Source organism: Quercus lobata, unplaced genomic scaffold (assembly GCF_001633185.2).
Source record: "Quercus lobata isolate SW786 unplaced genomic scaffold, ValleyOak3.0 Primary Assembly Scq3eQI_53, whole genome shotgun sequence".
In the NCBI taxonomy this organism is placed as follows: Eukaryota; Viridiplantae; Streptophyta; class Magnoliopsida; order Fagales; family Fagaceae; genus Quercus; species Quercus lobata.
In genome coordinates, this window is record NW_022154704.1 from 351,293 (window position 1) to 373,471 (window position 22,179).

General features: G+C 37.5%; 1 protein-coding gene across 1 annotated transcript; it reads left to right on the top strand.

Moving 5' to 3' along the window:
* The first annotated feature begins 2,749 nt into the window (after positions 1–2,749).
* LOC115972825 (receptor-like protein kinase FERONIA) lies at positions 2,750–21,194 on the top strand. The gene is made up of 6 exons (XM_031093067.1): positions 2,750–2,806; positions 4,165–4,409; positions 5,946–5,953; positions 14,646–15,832; positions 17,616–17,631; positions 20,308–21,194. The coding sequence occupies exons 1-6, from the start codon at positions 2,750–2,752 to the stop codon at positions 21,192–21,194; spliced, it is 2,400 nt and encodes a 799-aa protein (XP_030948927.1).
* Positions 21,195–22,179: the final 985 nt, after the last annotated feature.

Consider the following 22,179-nt stretch of genomic DNA (forward strand, 5'->3'; position numbering starts at 1 on the left):
TATGAGATCTTTTGACAAATGGGACTGGGATTGGGGTTAAATATTCCTTCCCCCCAAAGTGGCTTTGGGGTGGGAGCGCCTATCAGGGGAACTACCCTGTTTATATTTAAAATTTTAAAATTATACTTTTTATTGGTTTTTTTTTTTTTTTTACTACAAATATGTGTTCTTTAACTTTCAAATTTTAATTTATGATGTTTTTTGGTGCTGTATTATTGATTTGATATTTTTATGATAAATATTTATATTGTTTATAAATTTTTAATTGTTGTTGTATTATTATTATTTTTAATTGTTTTTATGATTTTTAATACTTGAATAGTTGAATTGCTATATTGCTATGCTTTTAGAAAGATTTGTAACGTTAGACATGTTTTTTTTTTTTTTTTAAAATAATATTTATGAGTTTTAATTTAATGTATTATATATTTTAAATCAAATATTAATTACAATTGAGTGAGACGGGTACCCTTGAGTGCCACCTAGGATGGTGGAGGAAAAAAAAAAAAAAAGGTCCCAGAGTGGAGGTGGGGGAAAGGGGGGAATGGGTGCGGGGAAAAGTGGTGGAAGTGAAAAATAAAAAACCAACCTTATACCTATCATGTTGTCATTCCTACGTGGAAGATCAAATATGCTTGCTAGGTGATTATGTGTTTCTTTTTTTTCTTTTTCTTTTTCATTATTATACATCGATTAAACATAATATATCTTTGATTAAAAAAATCATAATATACCATGTCATAATTACGAAAAAAAATTATAAAAAATTGTTGCGACTAGAATTATTGTTGCATAATAAAATATCCCTCACACAAAAAATCTTCCACTTCGTTTTAATCATTACAGGCAATTTGCTTGACTCCAATGGATTTCATTATCTAGTACAAATTCCTGAGCGCACGTCAGCAGTGAGACTTTTCCTTGTATCATTACTGGCAACTGCATGTCTGTGTCCGTGCCTTCTTTTGTTGGTTTATATTATCTTATCTTATTTTTATAGGTTTTGTATTCTCCATAAAAGAAACCAAAAACTTAGAGCATTCATATCAGCTCGTTTAAAAGATTCCATCTATTTTACACCAAAAACCTACTTTTTCTATTTTTCATTATCATTTTTACAAAACACCCACATCAGTTCATCTATTATACACTATCTTTTATATAAATAATATTTTTATATTCTTTTTTTAATATTATTTTACACATCCATTATCCTATTCTTCATTTTTCTTTTTCCTTCTCTGCCGTTTCCTCTTTCTTTTCTTCCTCTTTCTCTCACGGTCAAAACCCTGAAGAAGAGCACAGTTCATCAGTCCATCACAAGCACTCCATCAACACCACAACCATCACAAGCACCACAATGCCTCTCCAATCTAGAAGCACCGATCAAAACCCACATCACTGATCAAACCCACATCACTGATCAACCATTCAAACCCACATCACCGATCACCGATCAAAACCCACATCACCGATCAACCATTCAAACCCACATCACCGATCACCGATCAACACCCACATCACCGATCAAACCAACATCACCGATTAACCATTCAAACCCACATCACCGATCAACCATCACAAGCACCACAATGCCTCTCCAATCTAGAAGCACCGATCAGAACCCACATCACCGATCACCGATCAAAACCCACATCACCCCCAGAACAAAAAAAAAAAAAAGAAAAAACAATGAGAATCTTATACCTGTGCTCTTCTTCAGTCGACGGGACACCTCTCCTCCTTTGTGTCTCTTTAGACTTGGACCTAAAATCCACAGCACCCTTAGAATACTCGGAGCCCTAACCCACCGAGTCAAACTCATCCTCGTTCTCCACCGAGTCAGAACGAGGCACCCTCTGTGATGATTCGTCTGTGTGTTTGTGTTTGTGTTTGTGATTGTGTGTGGGTTTGTTTGTGATTGTGTATCTGAGGAATGAGGAGAGAAGTTAGTTTCTTTTGCACAGAGAAGAGAGAGAGAAAAAGGGCGCAAAACAAGAAATTAATAAAATATGTTATAAACGAGCTACAGTGCCCGTGTAAATTTACACGGGTATTGTAGCTCGTCCAAAATTATACACAACTTTAGATGGTTTTACAAAGGCTGATGTAGTGCATTTTTTGCTTCAAAATGTGTAAAAACCTTCAAAATGTGTATTTTACACATTTATACACAACTATACAAGAGCTGATGTGAATGCTCTTAGACATTTCGATTTTTGAGTGCATTATCAAGTTTCTAATCATTTTGTAGTTTCTTCCTCAAGACTTTTCAAGTCTCCCCTGCCCCACTTCTCATGAGTAGACAGCAACTTTACCGGTATTGACCATTCGTGATTTGCGGTCATCATCCTACTAAAACGATGGTGATGAAGTGTGAACTCGTTAGTCGAAATGGGCAAATGGAACTCCCCGTCAGCACCAATGTATCCTTTATGAAGGGTCATCAGTGTGGTGCCTACCACAACGCCTCCGATACTAAAGTTAGAACAGAAAAGCAATTTGCCAAACTAGAAAAGTAATAGGTATTTTCTTAGAATATCAGTATGTGTACCTTGTGCTGCCAATGCAAGGGCTTTATATATGTGATTTTGGTTGCTAGCCGTTGGAGTGTTAATGCCTCTCTTAGTAACACCTCCAGCCCAATTATGGGGATTTTATTAGGCTCCCAACGGTCTGTGTTGCTGGTTTCGTAACTATCCAGGCTACTGGCTAGCATCATTGAATGACTTTCCTTCCCTCGTCAGTGATGGCTGATTTCCTCGTTGTTAGGGATGACCTCATCATTAGTGTTGGCTTCGTCAAGGTAATGCATTCTCACCACTCCCATCAGATGGCATTAACTATTAACTACTTAGCGTGAAATCACCATTTGTAAGACCCAAGTTTTATTATACAATATATAATATTTAAATAAAAAATTTCCCAAACCAGTCATTATAGGCTGTTGATTGAGTCAATAACAAATTGGAGGTATTGAGTTTAGGTAGTTCTCTAGCATGATGGTTAAAAAAACAATAAGTCCACATAGGCAAACTCTCATAATTTTTTGTATTAATGTTAAGGTGAAAAATTCTCAATATATGGTAAACAATAAAGTGTTATCAAGAATGGGCTCAAGGGAAATTAATAACAAATTATCACCTCAAAAATATGTTAAATTGCTATATATGAAAGGTTTTTGTTAAATTATTGATTCTTCCAAAAACTAAAACTTGAGATTTTACATGAGAGATTGAGTAGATGAGATTTTAAATGGTAAAACTTCATGCTTTAATATTATGTTAAAATCTCTTCTCCCAAAAAAATTAAAATATTGAAAAATAATATATTTAATTATTTAATCATATAATTCTAATAGTTTTTTGTATAAAAAAGTTTATTATTTTAACATTTTAAACTACTTTTCTTTTAGTGTCTGTTTGGGTACTAATGAAAAATTAAAATTATTTTATTATTTAGCTTATTTTTGCTATTATTCATGGGTCTCACTACACTTATTGATACTATTTATAAGTCTCGTTGTACTATTTAAACTAACTTTTATATTTATCTATAGTACTTTCAACAATAAGTTTTTAGTTTCATCAAAATAAGCGATATCTAAATAAACCCTTAGAAAAAAGTTTTAAACTACTTTTAGCTTCTTCTTTTTTTTTTTTTAAATTTAGAAAAACGCTAGTAAAATTATTAAGAAAAACTGACTATAGTGGATTAAAAGTATATCATTGAGGTATGGATGACACCAATAAAATATTAATGAACCTAGTTATTAATAAAATATTATCCTAACAAAGTTGTGGGCTATAGAATTTCCTCGTTGACATGCATCAGCTACAAGATGGCCCAAAGGCCAATTTCATGGGCAAACACCAATGCTCAACCAAAGCAACTGAACGAAGAAGAACAATCTTAATAATTGGTGGGCCTCTCTTTTAAAAGTTCTATATTCTCTCTAAATGATCGATACTAATGCCTGCATTCAACTAATAAAAAATTCTTATTCGGTGAAAACCCTAAAAACAAGGAAGATGTCTCCCACTAAGATCATCTTCTCAAGTGCCACTTACTGAAAGAAAAAGAAAAGAAAATGGGGGTAGATGGCTTGATCATTGTCCTAGCTCAATAATGAGTTAGTTTGCCTTTATAAAGTAGGAATAAAAGGAGATTTTCCTCTCATTTCTTTTTCCACCACAATTTGTTTCTTGCTCACACTTACATATCTCGATGCTCACACTCATACCTACCCTTTCCCTCTTCTGCTTAGTCTTCCTTTTTTATCATATCAAACTTGCTTCTTTCACAGCTCCTCGTTATGTCCCCGTTGATGATATTACCCTCAATTGTGGCAGTGCCACTTCAAACATTTTGAAGGATATGTATGAGCGAGACTGGAGTAGAGACTTTCAGTCCAAGTTCTTGTAGGGAATTTAATCAAAATTCCAACATGTAAGAAACAAAACAAATAGAGAAAACACACGCCAAAGAAAAACAATCACACGCACAAGACAATATTTACGTGGTTCGGCAATTTGCCTACGTCCACGGAGTTGCAGGGATTTCACTATTATCAGGGAAAATACAATAGTGCTCAAGAACACTCTCAAGAAACCCAAATCCCAATTACACCCTAGCACTCTCTCACAGAAAAAATAAGAATAGAAGCTGGCTGCCTCTCTTTTCTCTATTTTCTCTCATGCGGCTGCTCACTAGGTTAATTGGAATTTCTCTATAATCTCACGGCTGCACTTCATCTCAAACATAATATATATATATATATATATTTATATATATTTATGCCTAAGTCGGTTGTTACTAGGAATTGTTATTTCTAGTTAAGTTCGGTCAATAGTGATCGACTTAGGTGGACGTGGGCTTGTGGCAATTCAAGCTACACTAGCAAACTCCTCCATCAGCTCCACCTTAGCCCTTAAGGGCTCACAAGCTGCAAACATTAGCCACAATCCTCTATAACACAATCCCTCATCCCTGCAACTCATCCTCCTGTCCTCAAGCTAGAAGACCAATTGAAGCTGCACACAGCTTCAACTTCTCAATAGTGACAACCTTAGTCAACATGTCTGCTGGGTTCTTAGATCCACAAATCTTCTCAAGTATTACCAATTTATCTTCAACAAGGTAACGGATAAAGTAGTATTTTGTCTGTATGTGCTTTGACTTTGAATGAAAAGCTTAATTTTTGGCAAGAAAGATTGCACTCTGACTGTTACTGTGTAGAATGCCCATCTCCTACTTCTTACCCAATTCATCTAAGAAACCATGTAGCCAAATCATTTCCTTTCCAGCTTCAGTTGCTGCAACATACTCAGCTTCTGTAGTCAACAAAATGACAATCTTTTGTAGATTTGAAGCCCATGATATAGCTGTACCACCCAGAGTAAAAACAAACCTAGTAGTACTCTTTCTACTATCAATATCACCAGCAAAATCAGCATCTACATAACCCTGCAGTTTCAAACTTGCACCTGTGAAGTAAAGACATGTATCTGATGAACCCTTCAGATATCTCAGAATCCACTTAACTGCCTGTCAATGCTGCTTTCCAGGCCTACTCATGAATCTGCTCACAACTCCCACTGCATGTGCAATGTCTAGCCTTGTACACACCATAGCATACATTAAGCTGCCAATAGCTGAGGCATAGGGCACCTTGCTCATGTGGTCCCTTTCTTCTTCTATCTTTAGTGACTGTTCTTTACTTAGTTTGAAATGACTATCCAAGGGTGTACTCACTGGTTTAGCTTCATTCATGTTGAACTTGCTGAGAACTTTCTTCACATACTTTGACTATGAAAGTTTCAATTTACCATTAGCCTTGTCTCTAATGATTCTCATACCAAGGATTTGCTTTACAGCTCCCAGACCCTTCATTGCAAACTGTTTGGACAATTGCTTCTTCAGATTATTAATCTTCTCAATGCTAGACCCTCCAATAAGCTTATCATCCACATACAACAGTAATATAATGTAAGAATTGTCAAAAGACTTAGCATAGCAACAGTGATCAGCTTCACATCTCTTGAACCTAAATCTATGCATAAAACTGTCAAATTTCTTGTACCACTGCCTAGGAGCTTGTTTTAGTCTATACAAGCTCTTTCTTAGTTTGCAAACTAGATTCTCTTGTCCTTGAACAATGAACCCTTCTGGCTGTATCATGTAAAAGTCTTCCTTCAAGTCACCATGAAGGAATGCTGTCTTCACATCTAACTGCTCAAGATGTAAATTTTCTGCAGCTACTATTCCCAGTACCAGTCTGATTGTTGACATCTTCACAACTGGAGAAAATATCTCTGTGTAGTCAATGCCTTCCTTCTGCTGGAACCCTTTAACAACTAATCTGGCCTTGTAACATTTGCTACCATCATGCTCAATCTTTATTCTGTATACCCACTTGTTGTGTAAAGCCTTCTTTCCTACTGGCAATTTAGTCAGTTCCCATGTTTGATTTCCCAACAAGGAATCCATCTCATCCTTCATGGCTAACTCCCACTTGCTTGAATTTTCATCTTGCAAGGTTTCATCATAACACTCTGGCTCACCACCATCAGTCAACAGGAGATAATTTAAAGTGGGTGAATAACGCTTTGGAGGTCTAATGTTCCTGGAATATCTGCGGACTTCAGCTACAGGTGTACTCAGATCTACCTGTGAATTTACATTCTCCTTATCTTCTTCACCCCTTTCTGGATAGTGCCTTCAGTCAATTCATCTAAGTTGACAAACTCAGATTTCTTTTGATCTATCTCTGTAACATCTGATACTACAGTCGACCTGTTCTTATACATAACCTGTTCATTAAATATCACATTTCTACTTCTGATGATTTTCCTGTTTTGTTCATCCCAAAACCTATAGCCAAATTTCTCATCACCATAGCCAATTAAAAAACATATTTTAGACTTTGCATGAAGTTTACTACGAGCATCAGAATCAATATGAACATTAGAAATACAACTAAAAACTTTAAAGTGTGAAAACTTTACCTCTTTACCTCTCCAAACCTCCTCAAGAAGTCTGAACTCCATGGGAACTGAAGGTCCTCGGTTTATTAGGTAAGCTGCAGTGCCAACAACATCAGCCCAAAATGTTTTTGGTAGTCCAGTATGCAACCTCATACTCCTAGCACGCTCATTGAGAGTTCTGTTCATGCGCTCAGCCACACCATTCTGCTGTGGTGTCCCAGGAATGGTCTTCTCCATCCTAATTCCCTGTGCAGCACAATACTCACTGAACCCTCCATCTATGTACTCTTCTCAATTATCTGACCTCAAACATTTTACTTTCAAACCTGTTTCTGTCTCAACCATGGCCTTCCACTTCTTAAAGGTTTCAAATACATCGGATTTATTTTTCAGAAAATAAATCCATACCTTTCTGCTTGAGTCATCAATGAAAGTGATGTAGTACCTTGAACCTCCAAGGGATGCAACCGGAGAAGGCCCCCACAAATCAGTGCGTACTAACTCCAATTTTTCAGCCTTTGGTATCCTGCTAGTTTTCAAAAAGCTCACTTTTTTCTGCTTTCCTAAGATGCAAATTTCACACATGCCAAAATCAATGGACTTCAATTCTTGTAGTTTTCCTTTTGACAGCAGCATCTTCATCCCTTTCTCACTCATGTGACCAAGTCTACGGTGCCATAGGCTTGTATCAGTACTTGCATCAGCAACTGCAATTGTGTTTCTTGGACTTGAGGTCATGTACAAAGTATTAGTTTTCTTTCCACGAGCCAATACCCTAGCTCCCTTTGTAACCTTCCAAGTACCACCAATAAATAGTATTGCATGCCCTTCATCATCAAGTTGTCCAACAGAAATCAGATTCCTCCTTATGTTAGGAATATGTCGAACCTTCTCCAGTAACCAAATAGATTCATTGGGCAACAATATCCGGACATCTCTCATACCTATAACATCCAAGGCTGAACCATCAGCCAAATACACCTTACCAAAATCACCTGCAACATAATTCTGTATGATTTCTCGGTGTGGAGTGGTATGAAACGAAGCTCTTGAATCCAAAACCCAATCATCAAGTGGACTTTCTACTGCAAGAAGTAATGCATCTTGTACCTCTTCTGTTACAACATTAGCAGAATCATCTCCATTTTTCTTCTTAGGACTTTTGCATTAATTCCTAAAGTGGCCTGTTTTCCCATAGTTCCAGCATTGTATTTGTTGGTATGATCTAGATTTACTTCTATTTTGATTAGAATTTTTGGATTTTGATCTTCCCCGGTTTGAATTTCTGTCATTACCTCTACCTCTTGTGTCAAAATTTAGGGCAGAACCAAATCCTGAGGTTTTGCCTACATCTCTTCGGCGAATCTCCTCAGCCAGAATTAAATCTTGTATATCATTGTACTTGAGCTTTCCTTTTCCTGTAGAATTGCTTACTGTCATCCTCATTGCCTCCCAACTGTTTGGAAAAGAAGCCAAGACGATCAGAGCACGAATCTCATCATCAAAATCAATTTCTACAGACGACAATTGATTTGTGATAGTATTAAATTTATTCAGATGTTGCGCCACTGATGCATTCTCTGCCATCTTTAGATTGAACAGTTTTTTCATCAAGTGCACCTTATTGTTTGCTGACGGTTTTTCATATATACCAGACAAAGCCTTCATCAGATCTGCTGTGGTCTTCTCCTTTACAACATTGTGTGCAACAGACCTAGATAGAGTTAACTTGATAACTCCTAGTACTTGTCTGTCAAGAAGAGCTCATTCCTCAGCCTTCATAGCCTCAGGTTTTTCCCCTAGAAGCAGCAGATGCAATTTCCTCCCATAAAGGTAATTCTCGATTTGCATCATCCAAAATCCAAAGGTTGTGCCATTGAACTTTTCTATTCCAGATGCCTTTCCCGCTTCCTATGCCATTGCTCCCACTCAAACCTAACCTGGCACTGATACTAGTTGTAGGGAATTTAATCAAAATCCCAACCTGTGAGAAACAAAACAAATAGAGAAAACACACGCTAAAGAAAAACAATCACACGCACAAGACAATATTTACGTGGTTGACAATTTTTCTACGTCCATAGAGTTGTAGGGATTTCACTATTATCAGGGAAAATACAATAGTGTACAAGAACACTCTCAAGAATCCCAAATCTCAATTACACCCTAGCACTCTCTCACAGAAAAAATAAGAATAGAAGCTGGCTGCCTCTCTTTTCTCTATTTTCTCTCATGCGGCTGCTCACTAGGTTAATTGAAATTTCTCTATAATCTCACGGCTGCACTTCATCTCAAACATAATATATATATATATATATATATGTTAGGTTCTAAGAAATTAGGAGCTAATGTATTAGAATTTCAATTTGTATTATGTTGGCAAACCGTGATCAAAACATAGAGTCTAGGTTTAGGCTTGCTCAAAGTATGTTTATTTGTAAAATTGGAATCGAGTGATTGCAGAATTTATTGGACTAAATCTGTAAGGCTCGATCGATCGAAAATTAGACTCGATCGATCGAACCACGTGCAGATTTATTTTTCTGCAGAGTTCCAGTTCAGCCCAAACTCTACTTAAACATATTAGGGTTCAAGTAAAACTCTCCTATATATAAGGGAAACCCTAGAACGTTTTTTAAAGTGGTTTTTAGAGAGATTAGAGTGCCTCTTGTGCCTTTTTTTATTTTTAGGGTTTTGTACTCAAAGGCTCTCCAAAGGTTGCCCATATTTACGGTTTGCGTAAATCTCTTATGAGATCTAGAAGAGTTTTTCTTTACACAAACTTAGGGTTTTCAAGGAGAAGATATTTTCTACACCTTTATGATCAATTCAGTTGCTGCCATTAAAGTTTAAAGAATACACAAGCGGGTGTACTTGTAGCTGGTGGGGATCTAAGAAAGAAGGAGTCCGTAAATTCGGAGCTTGCACGAGGTCGTGTCAGTAAGTTCTACTGGTTGGTAGCATTAGGAAGTCAAGCGGGGGTGCTTGTAAGTCGTTTTGTATGAACTTCGATTCTTTCAAGATAGTGGATTCAAGTTTACCTTAAGGATAGCTAGGTCAAATCCTCCCCAGGTTTTTACCGGTTTGGTTTCTTGGGTGATCATATCTTGTGTTATTTATTTTCTGCTGCTTTACTTGATTTGATCTTTGTTATTGTGATAACCTAGACTTATGAAATTAGACTAAGTAACAACTTGACTTATTACCTAGGTTAATCCAATTGTGTTGTAAGGGGTCTAAAAACTGTCAAGTGGTATCAGAGTAGGTTACTCTTTTGTTTTAGATCTTTTGATCTAATAGCTGATCCTTGACCCCTGTTGTCATGGATAATTTGAAGTGTCTTTCTGATCATGTTTCTGCTTATGCTTCTGTTGATTTTATTAATGCCTGTGAAACTCTTCGTAAGGAATTATTGAAATCCGTGAAAATTGCTAAGAAATTCAAGGAAGAGTTAAAATTGACTAATCTTGAAAAAGAGGCATTGGTTGTTAGATTAGATAAATCTAATAAAAAGAATGAATTTTTGAGAAATCAAATTTCCTCTCAAGATGAGAAGATGAAAAGCTTGGAACAAGAGTTAGTTAAATCTAGGACTAAAATTGAAAATTTGACTAGTACCAAGCATGCTGTTGATAACAGAAGTGTTTCTGTTTCTCTTAAGCCTAAAACTGAAAAAGTTTATATCCCTCCTTTCAAGAGGAATAATAAAGAAAAGACTTATTTCGCTAGGTTAGACAAAGGTAAAAGTTCTGATGTTGACGCTGATGTTTCTAAACCTATGTCTGAACCTACTGTTAGAGAGCATAATAAATCTGTTTTTGTGCCTACTTGTCACCTTTGTGGTGTTGTTGGTCATACTAGACCAAATTGTTCTTTGTTGAGGCAAAAACCAAAATCTGAGACTAGACTTGTTATTAGGAATACTGATGTTCCTAAATTTGTTCATGTTTGTCACTTTTGTGGTGTCTTCGGTCACATTCGTCCTAATTGCCATAAATTGAAATTTAAGCATTTAGTGTTCCAATCTAGGATATGTGATGATATTTCTCTTGCCATAAGTCCATATAAATTGTTTTATATTTTTTTGAAAAATTTGAGCTTGTTGGCTTGTGAAAGGAATTTGCAGGATTTCAGTCTTTCTCAGAAAATTGGTGTAATCCCTCAAATACACTCTGCTTCTCATGGATTTTCACCTACAAAGCCGAAGACTCGTGCTATATGGGTGAGAAAAAATTCTCTAAGGTGAGTGTTGCTGACTTGTCCCTGATTTAATTCTTTCAATTAATTGTGGACATGTCTTGTTTCTGTTTTGGTTGTTTTGTTTTTTTTTAAGTTTTTTTAAATTAAAAAAAATCCAAAAACATTGAAATTTTTTTCAAAAAGACAAAAATATTTTATTTTGAGTCTTGTTTTATTTTTCTTGAGGATTACATGAATTATGATATCTCTCTTGATTTAGAACATGCTTGACATTGTGGAGAAACTTGAATAGTATGTGTTATATAAGTGCTAAGCTATTTTGTTATTATGTGAGTATGTACTAGTTTGTACATGTACTCATGGGTTAATTAAGAAATTGATATTTCTTGTTTGTATCCCCTCTATAGTTTAGTTAAGCACTGTCATGCATTGCATTTGCATTACTCATTTAGCATAATGTGCGCTTTTTGTTTTTTGTCATAAATGTTTTAAAACCAAAAAGATTTTTGTGTTTTGTATTTTACATCTTGAATTTATAATCAAGGATTGGCCATATTATTTTTACATAACATGCGTATGTACCTTGTTTAGCTTGGATTGGCTTATTTTTTGCACTTTACTAGTTTAAGCTTTGTAGTGCATGTTGTGTGCGACATTTTTATAGCTTTTGATCACTTTGTCTTGATCTTGAAGTCACATGTCTTTGACTGTCGGACTTGAACCTTTAGAAAAAGGCATAAATAACCATCTCACTACTGTTCACTAGCCAATCATAAACACCTTAGTGCATATCATAAGATTTTGTGCTCGAGAAAGTGTAGCACATGCACAAAAAGAACATATGGTGTAGCGTCGATTATAAATGCTAAAATTGGTGTGTACTATTAGGCTTGATGCCAAAATCACATAATTAAAATTGGTGTGTACATTATCCTGGCCTTTTAATAAGTTTCTAAATGAATTAAAATTGGTGTGTATATTATGAGGCATAAATACAAGAAACTTATATGATTGCAAGCTTATGATCTCGGAGATGTGGGAGTTATATGATGTAACTCTTTAGGTGATAGTCTTTTGTAAATTCTATGTGATGAATTTTGTAGACTTTGTGATTGATTGCTATTCACATATCATCTCACATGTATCTCAAGTTTTTTGCTAGTTGCACATACTACACAAGTTACTCTTTGCTAAACTTGGTACATTATATTGAAAGTTCCTGGATTTTGATGCAAAATGTCTTTAATATTTGAGTTTTGGAGACAAATTGATTGAAAAATTTGTTTTTGAAAATCTGGATTGTATTCAAGTGTTTTTGAAAAACTTTTCATCTCATACTCATGCATTTCATTCATAAAAAAATTGTGCTTTGAGGAGTTTCTGCATTAAATTGTTCCGTTTTTCAAAAAGTTGATTTTTCCATGCATTATTTATGTTTAGGATTCACATGTAATGCATTGATTGTTTTTGTATCCATCTTGCAGTTTTGCAGTCATATCTCTCATTATTTTCACACATAACATGCATACACTTTACTACATTGGGTACTCAACTTGATCAAAAAAATTGATTGATTAATTTTTGAGTTAGGTACTTTCTAGTATATGCTATTTTTATGTGTGAACTGTAGAAAATATTTTTCTTAAGAGATATGATGGATAATCAATGTGCAAATATTTTTTCTACTCTTGCAACTGTTTATGGGTCACATAGTGCCATGTTTGCATTTTTATTGAAAGAGAGAATATTTTTCTTCATGTGTATCCTCAACTTAGTTTTTTTTATAAAACTTGGTTTGTGTCTTTTTATTTATCCCCAACCCTTTTATTTTTCCTCAAAACTGTTTTTCCCAACACTTGTTTTGTGTTCCCTATTTTTATAGGAGGAGAAGCTTGTTTTTAACCCTTGTTGTTCATAGGGGGAGTTGTTGCTCTTAATAGGGGGAGTTGTCTCTATTTCTTATAGAGTTGAATTGTTTTGTGTTCCCTTCTTTCTCTATTTTCTCTTACTCTGTTGCGTATGTTTTCTGTCAACTCTTTGTTTGAGTTGTCTTTGTCAATGAATGACAAAAAGGGGGAGAGATTTAGATGAAATGTGTGGAAAGTACAAGAATGTTCTGTTTAGGGTGAGTTAACATTGAGTTAACATTGTTTTTGATGTATCTAACTTAGGGGGAGAGTTAGATTGCATATTTGTTGATTTACTGTTTTTGTTTTTCTGTCACACATGCGTTTATGCGTTTGTTGAGTGTTTCAGGAAATATACAGGTTGATTCAGTCATGCTGCTGTCTACACTTGCAACTGATAGATAGTAGTTAGGTTGAATTTTTTTGGGCTATTTGTAATTTTGAGCATTTCATGTTTGTGATATGTTTTGTCACGAATTGCCAAAGAGGGAGATTGTTAGGTTCTAAGACATTAGGAGCTAATGTATTAGAATTTCAATTTGTATTATGTTGGCAAATCATGATCAAAACATAGAGTCTAGGTTTAGGCTTGCTCAAAGTATGTTTATTTGTAAAATTGGAATTGAGTGATTGCAGAATTTATTGGACTAAATCTGCAAGGCTCGATTGATCGAAAATTAGACTCGATCGATCGAACCACGTGCAGATTTATTTTTCTGCAGAGTTCCAGTTCAGCCCAAACTCTACTTAAACGTATTAGGGTTCAAGTAAAACTCTCCTATATATAAGGGAAACCCTAGAACGTTTTTTAAAGTGGTTTTTAGAGAGATTAGAGTGCCTCTTGTGTCTCTTTTTATTTTTAGGGTTTTGTACCCAAAGGCTCTCTAAAGGTTGCTCATATTTACGGCTTATGTAAATCTCTTGTGAGATCTAGAGGAGTTTTTCTTTACACAAACTTAGGGTTTTCAAGGAGAAGATATTTTCTACACCTTTATGATCAATTCAGTTACTGCCATTAAAGTTTAAAGAATACATAAGCGGGCGTGCTTGTAGCTGGTGGGAATCCAAGAAAGAAGGAGTCCGTAGATTCGGAGCTTGCATGTGGTCGTGTCAGTAGGTTCTACTGGTTGGTAGCATTAGGAAGTCAAACGGGGGTGCTTGTAAGTCCTTTTGTATGAACTTCGATTCTTTCAAGATAGTGGATTCAAGTTTACCTTGAGGATAGCTAGGTCAAATCCTCCCCATGTTTTTACCGGTTTGGTTTCCTGGGTGATCATATCTTGTGTTATTTATTTTCCGCTGCTTTACTTGATTTGATCTTTGTTATTGTGATAACCTAGACTTGTGAAATTGGACTAAGTAACAACTTGGCTAATTACCTAGGTTAATCCAATTGTGTTGTAAGGGGTCTAAAAACTAACAATATATATATTTATGCCTAAGTCGGCTGTTACTAGGAATTGTTATTCCTAGTTAAATTCGGTCAATAGTGACCGATTTAGGTGGATGTGGGCTTGTGGCAATTCAAGCCACACACACGGCCCACTTCAACAGTTCTTTCCCAAAGACGAACATAATCTGAAATCTAATACCTCTCACGCTCCAAGAGAAGGCACCATAACAAAAGCTCCCTACAAGACAGCACGTATATCTTATTCTCAATTCACCTACGTATTTCCACTCCCCGCTGGCCCGAAATTCGTTCGGTTGCACTTTAACCCGGTTTCTTACTATGGTTATGAGGGGTCTAAGGCCTTTTTCATTGTCAAAGCAGGCTCGTTCACCTTGCTTAGAAACTTCACTACTGCCGTTATTCTTGCTGATTCTTTGCAAAACTTGATTGTAAAAGAGTTCTGCATCAACGTTGCAGCAAATCAAAATTTGAATCTAACCTTCATCTCTTTTCCAACTACTTTGATTAATTTCTATGCTTTCATTAATGGAATTGAGATTGTGTCCATGCCTGAAAACCTGTATTACAGTCCAAAAGGTGCACCCATAAACCCACTTTATGTAGGCCAAAGTCCTACGTTCTACATAAGCAACAACATGGCACTCGAGATGGTTTATCGATTAAACGTGGGTGGGAACTTGATATCACCAACGGAAGACACTGGCTTATTTAGAAAATGGTCCCCGGATATAAAGTACTTCAAAAGTTCAGGCTTAACTATTCATAATGCATCTTTCATACCCAACTACTCTAAAATATCAAATTACACAGCACCAGATGATGTATATCGGTCTGCAAGGACAATGGGCTTAGATAGCAACAAGAACAAGATGTCTAATTTGACGTGGGAATTACCAGTTGATTCGGGATTTCATTACCTGGTGAGGCTCCATTTCTGTGAAATAGACAAACTTATATACTTCGTTGGCCAAAGATGGTTCATCATATATATAGACTATCTGTTAGCCAAATTAGGTGCTGATGTAATATTGTGGACTGATGAACGCGTTACGCCTTTTTACAAGGACTATGTGGTAAAAATCCAAAACAAGGGTGTTAAGGACAACAACCATGTTCTCTCCATTGATCTACACCTTGATACAGGAGCTACTTCTGATGATGCAGTTTTAAACGGTGTGGAAGTGTTCAAACTGAGCAACTCAGATGGTAACCTCGCAGGACCTAGTCAAATGCTGCCCTCTCTACCTGCTATCTCTACAACCAAGGAGTCCAAAACAAAGAAAACAGTATTCATTGCAATTGGAAGTGGTGTGGGGATCTTAGTGGTACTCACTTTAGTGTTGTTAGAAATACAGAATAATTGTATTGTATTTCATAAATTAAAGAATATACATCACTGCCTTTATATAGGAGGCATATGTGTGCAGTACAAGTAGAGTGTAGTACAAGTACCAGTGTGCTATACAAGTAACCTAATTGGGCCTAAAGCCCATAACATAATATACATTAACAGCCCCCCTCAAACTCAAGGTGGATGTGAGACCAACTTGAGGTTGTCTACCAAATCACAAGTGCGTCCCTTAGGAAGTGACTTGGTGAAGATATCTGCAAGTTGATCTTTGGAGGAGACGGAGAAAAGCTTAAGAGCACCATGGACAAGATGATAACGGATAAAATGACAATCAATCTCGATGTGTTTAGTCCGTTCATGAAAGACATCATTATGAGCAATATGAATGGCACTCTGGTTGTCACAATAAAGGGGAGTAGCAGAGGAGGTGGACACACCCAAATCCTTAAGGAGCCATCGTAGCCAAAGGAGCTCAGATGTGGTATCAGCAAGAGCACGATATTCTGCTTCAGTACTGGAGCGGGCCACAAAAGTTTGTTTCTTGCTTCGCCAAGAAATCAAAGAAGAACCAAGGAGAAAACAGTAACCTGTAGTAGACCTGCGATCAGTAGGATCTCCTGCCCAATCAGCATCAGAGAATGCACGGAGTACAAGAGGAGACTGAGCTGAGTAGAAAAGGCCATGAAAGAGGGTGCCCTTCAAGTATCGAAGAATGCGCAGAACAGCAGCATAGTGAGTTGATCGTGGAGCAGACAGATACTGGCTCACCTGATGAACAGCATAGGAGATGTCTGGACGAGTAACTGTGAGATAAACTAGGCTGCCAACCAATCGTCTGTAAAGAGAGGGATTAGACAATGGTTTCCCCCCTGAGGGAGTCAGATGCGCATTAAACTCAACTGGAGTGTCAACAGTCTTGCTATCAGTGAGTCCAGCTCGAGACAAGAGTTCAGAAGCATACTTAGCTTGAGTAAGATAAAGTCCATCAGTAGAATGAGTGATTTCAAGACCCAAGAAGTAGCTGAGATGTCCAAGATCTTTCATCTCAAATTGCTGACTGAGAAAATCCTTGAGTTCTTGAATGCCACTGAGGTCATCACCAGTTATGATCATATCATCCACATACAGGAGAAGTAAAATAGTGCCTTTGTCAGTGCGACGAAGAAATAAGGCAGAATCATAATGACTGGCCATGTAACCCAAATGAGAGATGGTAGAGCTGAATTTGGCAAACCAAGCTCGTGGAGCTTGTTTAAGGCCATAAAGTGCACGTCGAAGGTAACAAACCTTGTTTGAGTCAACAGAGAGACCAGGAGGAGGTTGCATATAAACTTCTTCATGTAAATCCCCATTAAGGAATGCATTTTTGACATCCATCTGAAAAAGATCCCATTTACGGGCAGCAGCAACAGCTAAGAGGGCACGAACAGATGAGATACGAGCAACCGGAGCAAAGGTCTCTTCATAATCAATCCCATACTCCTGTGTAAAACCTTTTGCAACAAGACGAGCTTTGTAGCGCTCAATGGACCCATCAGAGCGAGTCTTAATCTTGTAGATCCACTTACAACCAACCACAGATTTCCCGGGAGGGAGTGTCACCAAATCCCAAGTATGGTTTTTAGATAATGCATCAAGTTCCTCTTTCATTGCAATCTGCCATAAAGGGTCAGTGGAAGCCTCACGATAGGTGTGAGGCTCATGTAATGTAGCAAGAGCAGTGTAACAATGATAGTCAAGTAAATGTGTAGGAATAGATCTTACTCGAGTTGAGTGACGAGGTGGAATGTCTTGTGCAAGATCCTCAGGCGGAGCAGGAGCAGGGGACCCAAGCTCAGGGTTGGGGTTGGGTAGCTCGTCTTCAACCTGTTCATCTTCCACCTGTTCATTAAAGGGTGAACTAGGAAAGGGATCAGTGATATCTGGTGGTTGGACAGAGAAGTCTACAAGAGAATCAGGAGCAACTACAGGAGGATCAGGAGCAGCTACAGAAGGAATATGTGCCTCATCTGGAAAAAGATCTAAAACAGAGGAGGAAGATAGGGAGGCACGAAAGTGAGAGAGCTCGACAAAGAGGCGATGTTCCCAAAAGACAACATTGCGGGAAACACGAAGACGATGAGAGACAGGGTCATAACACCGATACCCCTTTTGAGTTTCGCCATAGCCAAGAAAACAACAAAGCCTTGACCGAGGCTCAAGTTTGTTATGCTCATGTGGCTGAAGAAGAACGAAACAAGCAGAACCAAAGGAGCGAAGGTGGTGATAGTCTGGAGATGACCCAAAAAGGCGCTCATATGGAGTTTGATTTTGGATAACCGGACTCGGAATGCGATTAATAGTATGAACAGCATGAAAAGCAGCTTCGCCCCAAAAAGGAGCAGGAACTTTGGCAGAGAGAAGAAGAGCACGAACAGTGTCAAGAATATGACGAAGTTTCCGTTCGGCTCTACCATTTTGCTGAGAGGTACCTGGACAAGTTAGTTGATGAACAGTGCCATAGGAATGTAAAACAGCTTGGAAAGCATATTGAGTATATTCGAGAGCATTATCAGATCGAAAAATTTTGATGCGTTTGGAAAACTGAGTTTCAACCATTTTTGCAAAATTAGAATATACTTGCAATAATTCAGAACGATGTTTCATATTAAAAATCCAGCTATAGCGAGAGTAATCATCAACAAAGACAACAAAATATCGAGACCCACCAATACTAGAGACAGAAGAAGGGCCCCAAACATCAGAATGAATAAGGTCAAAGATATCAGTGGATATTGATTCACTAGTATTGAAAGGCAAAGCTGGTTGTTTTCCTAATTGGCACGAAACACAATCAAAATTTTTTGTAGACACTGAACCTAACAGACCTCTAGAAGCTAATTGTTGTACCCGAGAGGAAGATGCATGACCAAGTCGAGCATGCCAAAGTGCAAGGGAAGGAAGTGAAGAAGCTGTAACAACTGCAACAACAGAAACAGGAGCAACAAGTGGAAGACGAAGGTTGTCCATGGGAAACATACGCCCAACTCTAGGACCGGTCCCAAGCTCCTGTCCCATCCTTGGATCCTGCACAATACACCCAGAATAATCAAAGATAATGCGATAACCTAACTCAGCTAATTGGCCCACAGAAAATAAATTGTAAGAAAGGTCAGGAACATTAAAGACACTAGGAACCGAGAGATTGGCGGTTGAAACAGAACCTATATTATGACCAGACATAGTGGAACCATTTGCTGTGTGAATATTAAGAGGGTGTGGTGCAGGTTTAAGTTCAGAAAATAAGGACGAATGAGGAGTCATGTGATTGCAACAAGCAGAATCCATAAGCCAAGAGGAAGGAGACATACCAGATAAAGCTGAGAGAGAAGAGGAATAAGATGCATTACCAACCATACGAATGACATTGGCGATGATGTTTTTAAGGTCATCTGTGGACATGGTGAAAGTGCGTCCTGAAGACTTAGACTGTGCAGAGATGGGAGCCATTGGTTGGACACTCTCAGTGTTAGCAACAGTAGCAGCGGATACAGACACAACTGGTTTGTTGCGACGATAGCAAGTCTCAATATTGTGGCCAAAACGTTTACAAAAACTGCAAAGACGTTTGCTGGATTGTTGGCGACGATTATTGCAAGAAGAAGACCTGTCCTTATTTCTCATTTAGAAGCAAAATATGCAAAAATGGAGCGCAAAAATGAAATTTACGCGAAAAACTGGGTAAGGAGGACCCGGACTGCAAAAAGTCAACTCTGGTCAAAAGTCAACGGTCAACGGTCAACCTGGTCAAAGTCAACGGATGACGTCAGCAGATGATGTGGCGCTGACGTATGCAGATGACGTCAGCTAGGGCTGACGTAAGCAAGCAGATGATGACGTCAGCGAAAAGTCTGGCGCGTGGTAGCGCGTGGCGGCGCGTGGAGGCGCGTGACTGACACAGGAGGCGCGTGGCGGCGCGTGACGCGTTTTGGCGGCGCGTGGCGGCGCGTGCAGATGATGCCGAGATTTCTGGTGGCGCGTGGAGGCGCGTGGAAGGTCCGATGAAGACGAATTTTTACAGAACGGCAGATCGGAGAGACTACTTTCCAATGATGCTATCTGTGGTCTGATCGGAGATGCGGAAGCGGTGGTGGCGGCAAGGCAGTGGTCTTTAATGTACTGGAGTCGCGGTGAAGGCAGCGGTGCTGCTCACAAAAACAGCTGCAGAGGACACCCAAGAAGACAAGACTGCTTAAGAGCGGCACACCAAAGGATTAGAGCAGTGGCTCTGATAGCATGTTAGAAATACAGAATAATTGTATTGTATTTCATAAATTAAAGAATATACATCACTGCCTTTATATAGGAGGCATATGTGTGCAGTACAAGTAGAGTGTAGTACAAGTACCAGTGTGCTATACAAGTAACCTAATTGGGCCTAAAGCCCATAACATAATATACATTAACAAGTGTGTTGCATGGTTCTCTTGAAACTAAGGAAGTCCGGGCACTATGTTTATTATTATCAACTATCAAAGTGCTGTTGCTGGCATGATCCATACAAAGGAAAATCAACAAGGAAGAAGGCTTCATCATTACCAGAAGAACTATGCCGCCGGTTCTCAATAGACCAAATCAAAATAGCGACTGATAACTTCCACCAAGAACTGATTATCGGCCGAGGTGGTTTTGGGTATGTATATAAGGGTTTCAACGACGAGAGTATGATTGTGGCAATCAAGCACTTGAACCCTGATTCTCGACAAGGTGCTCGGGAGTTCAGGACTGAGATCGAGATGCTTTCTCAACTTCGCCATGGCCACCTTGTCTCTCTTATTGGATATTGCAATGATGACGGTGAGATGATTCTCATCTACGAATACATGACAAATGGTACCCTCAGTGACCATCTATTTGACACCAAAAACGATCCTCTCACGTGGAAACAAAGACTTGAGATATGCATTGGGTCCACATGTGGTTTGCACTACCTCCACACTTGCATGAAACAACCTATCATTCACCGCGATGTGAAGGCCACCAATATTCTATTGGATGAAAAATGGGGGGCTAAAGTTTCAGATTTTGGATTGTCCAAAATGGGTTTGGATCAAGCTGCTGTTACCACCAATGTTAAGGGTACACTGGGATATTTGGATCCCGATTATGCAAGGCGTCTGCAAATGAATGAGAAAACCGATGTGTACTCGTTTGGTGTGGTGTTGTTGGAAGTGTTATGTGACCGAAAGGCAGTGAATTCATGTGACTCAAGTTTGTTGGTCTATCACTTTTTGCTTTCCAGTTCATGTTTGAGTATTTTACTTATCTTTATTCTGTATCATGGGTGGGGGTTGTGAAATGTATATATTTTGCATTAGCATTTGATGCTGTACAAGGCCTTAGAAAAGAACTTTTTTTTTTAATTAATTTTTTAAAATAATTAAAATATGCTATTAATTCTGCAACTCGATCCCTACTAATATCACAATACGGCAGACCTGTAATTATTTCTCATTTTTTGTTTTATGACTGAAATTTTATTATTCATTTCTTTTAATTTTGTTGATGAGATTTTAAATTTTATTAAGCAAGATCACAAACATTTTAGTTTTGATCATTGCGTGGATGATCAGCATAACTGCGTAAGTGTACCTACTCATTAAGGATAACTAAGTGTAGGATTTGCATTTTTGTGAAGAATTTGCTTAAAAGAGCTGCTTGTGTCACTCATCTGGATGTCAGAATTTATATTTATAAGTTTTCAACGTAGGAATGGGAATTAATCTAGTTTAGTAAGTTTCCGGACTTAACCTGACTCTAATAGTACAGTTTGTGAATTTTAAAATTTATTTTTGGGTTCAAATATTTAAATCTGCTATTTTTGAGGAGAATTTGGATTCTGCCTCATAGGTAGCTGAATTTGACCTAATTTTGTATTCAAATAACAAAAATAAATTTATATTATAAATTTAAATGTATTTCCAATATAACGTCATTTATATTTTGAATGACATAGTAGCATGTATACCAATAATGACAATAAATAAAATATACACTATGAAATGGATTTTATTAATTTCATTTGAATAGTGAGATTTTTTTTTTTTTTAAAGTAAAATTAAGTGCACTACCTGGTGGCAAGTGGGGAGGGCGTGAATGCTCGAAATCGCCTCGGATTCAAGACGTCTGGCCGATCTTCTGATCAGAATTAAGCTGATTTGTGAAATCAATTTCGACGTTAATTTGACAAGCTCGGTAATGTTGAGCAGAGGTTGAATGAGCCTATGCTTGTATATATTGTAAATAATTTGTATGGTTTTTGTACATTCAAATAAATTGTGA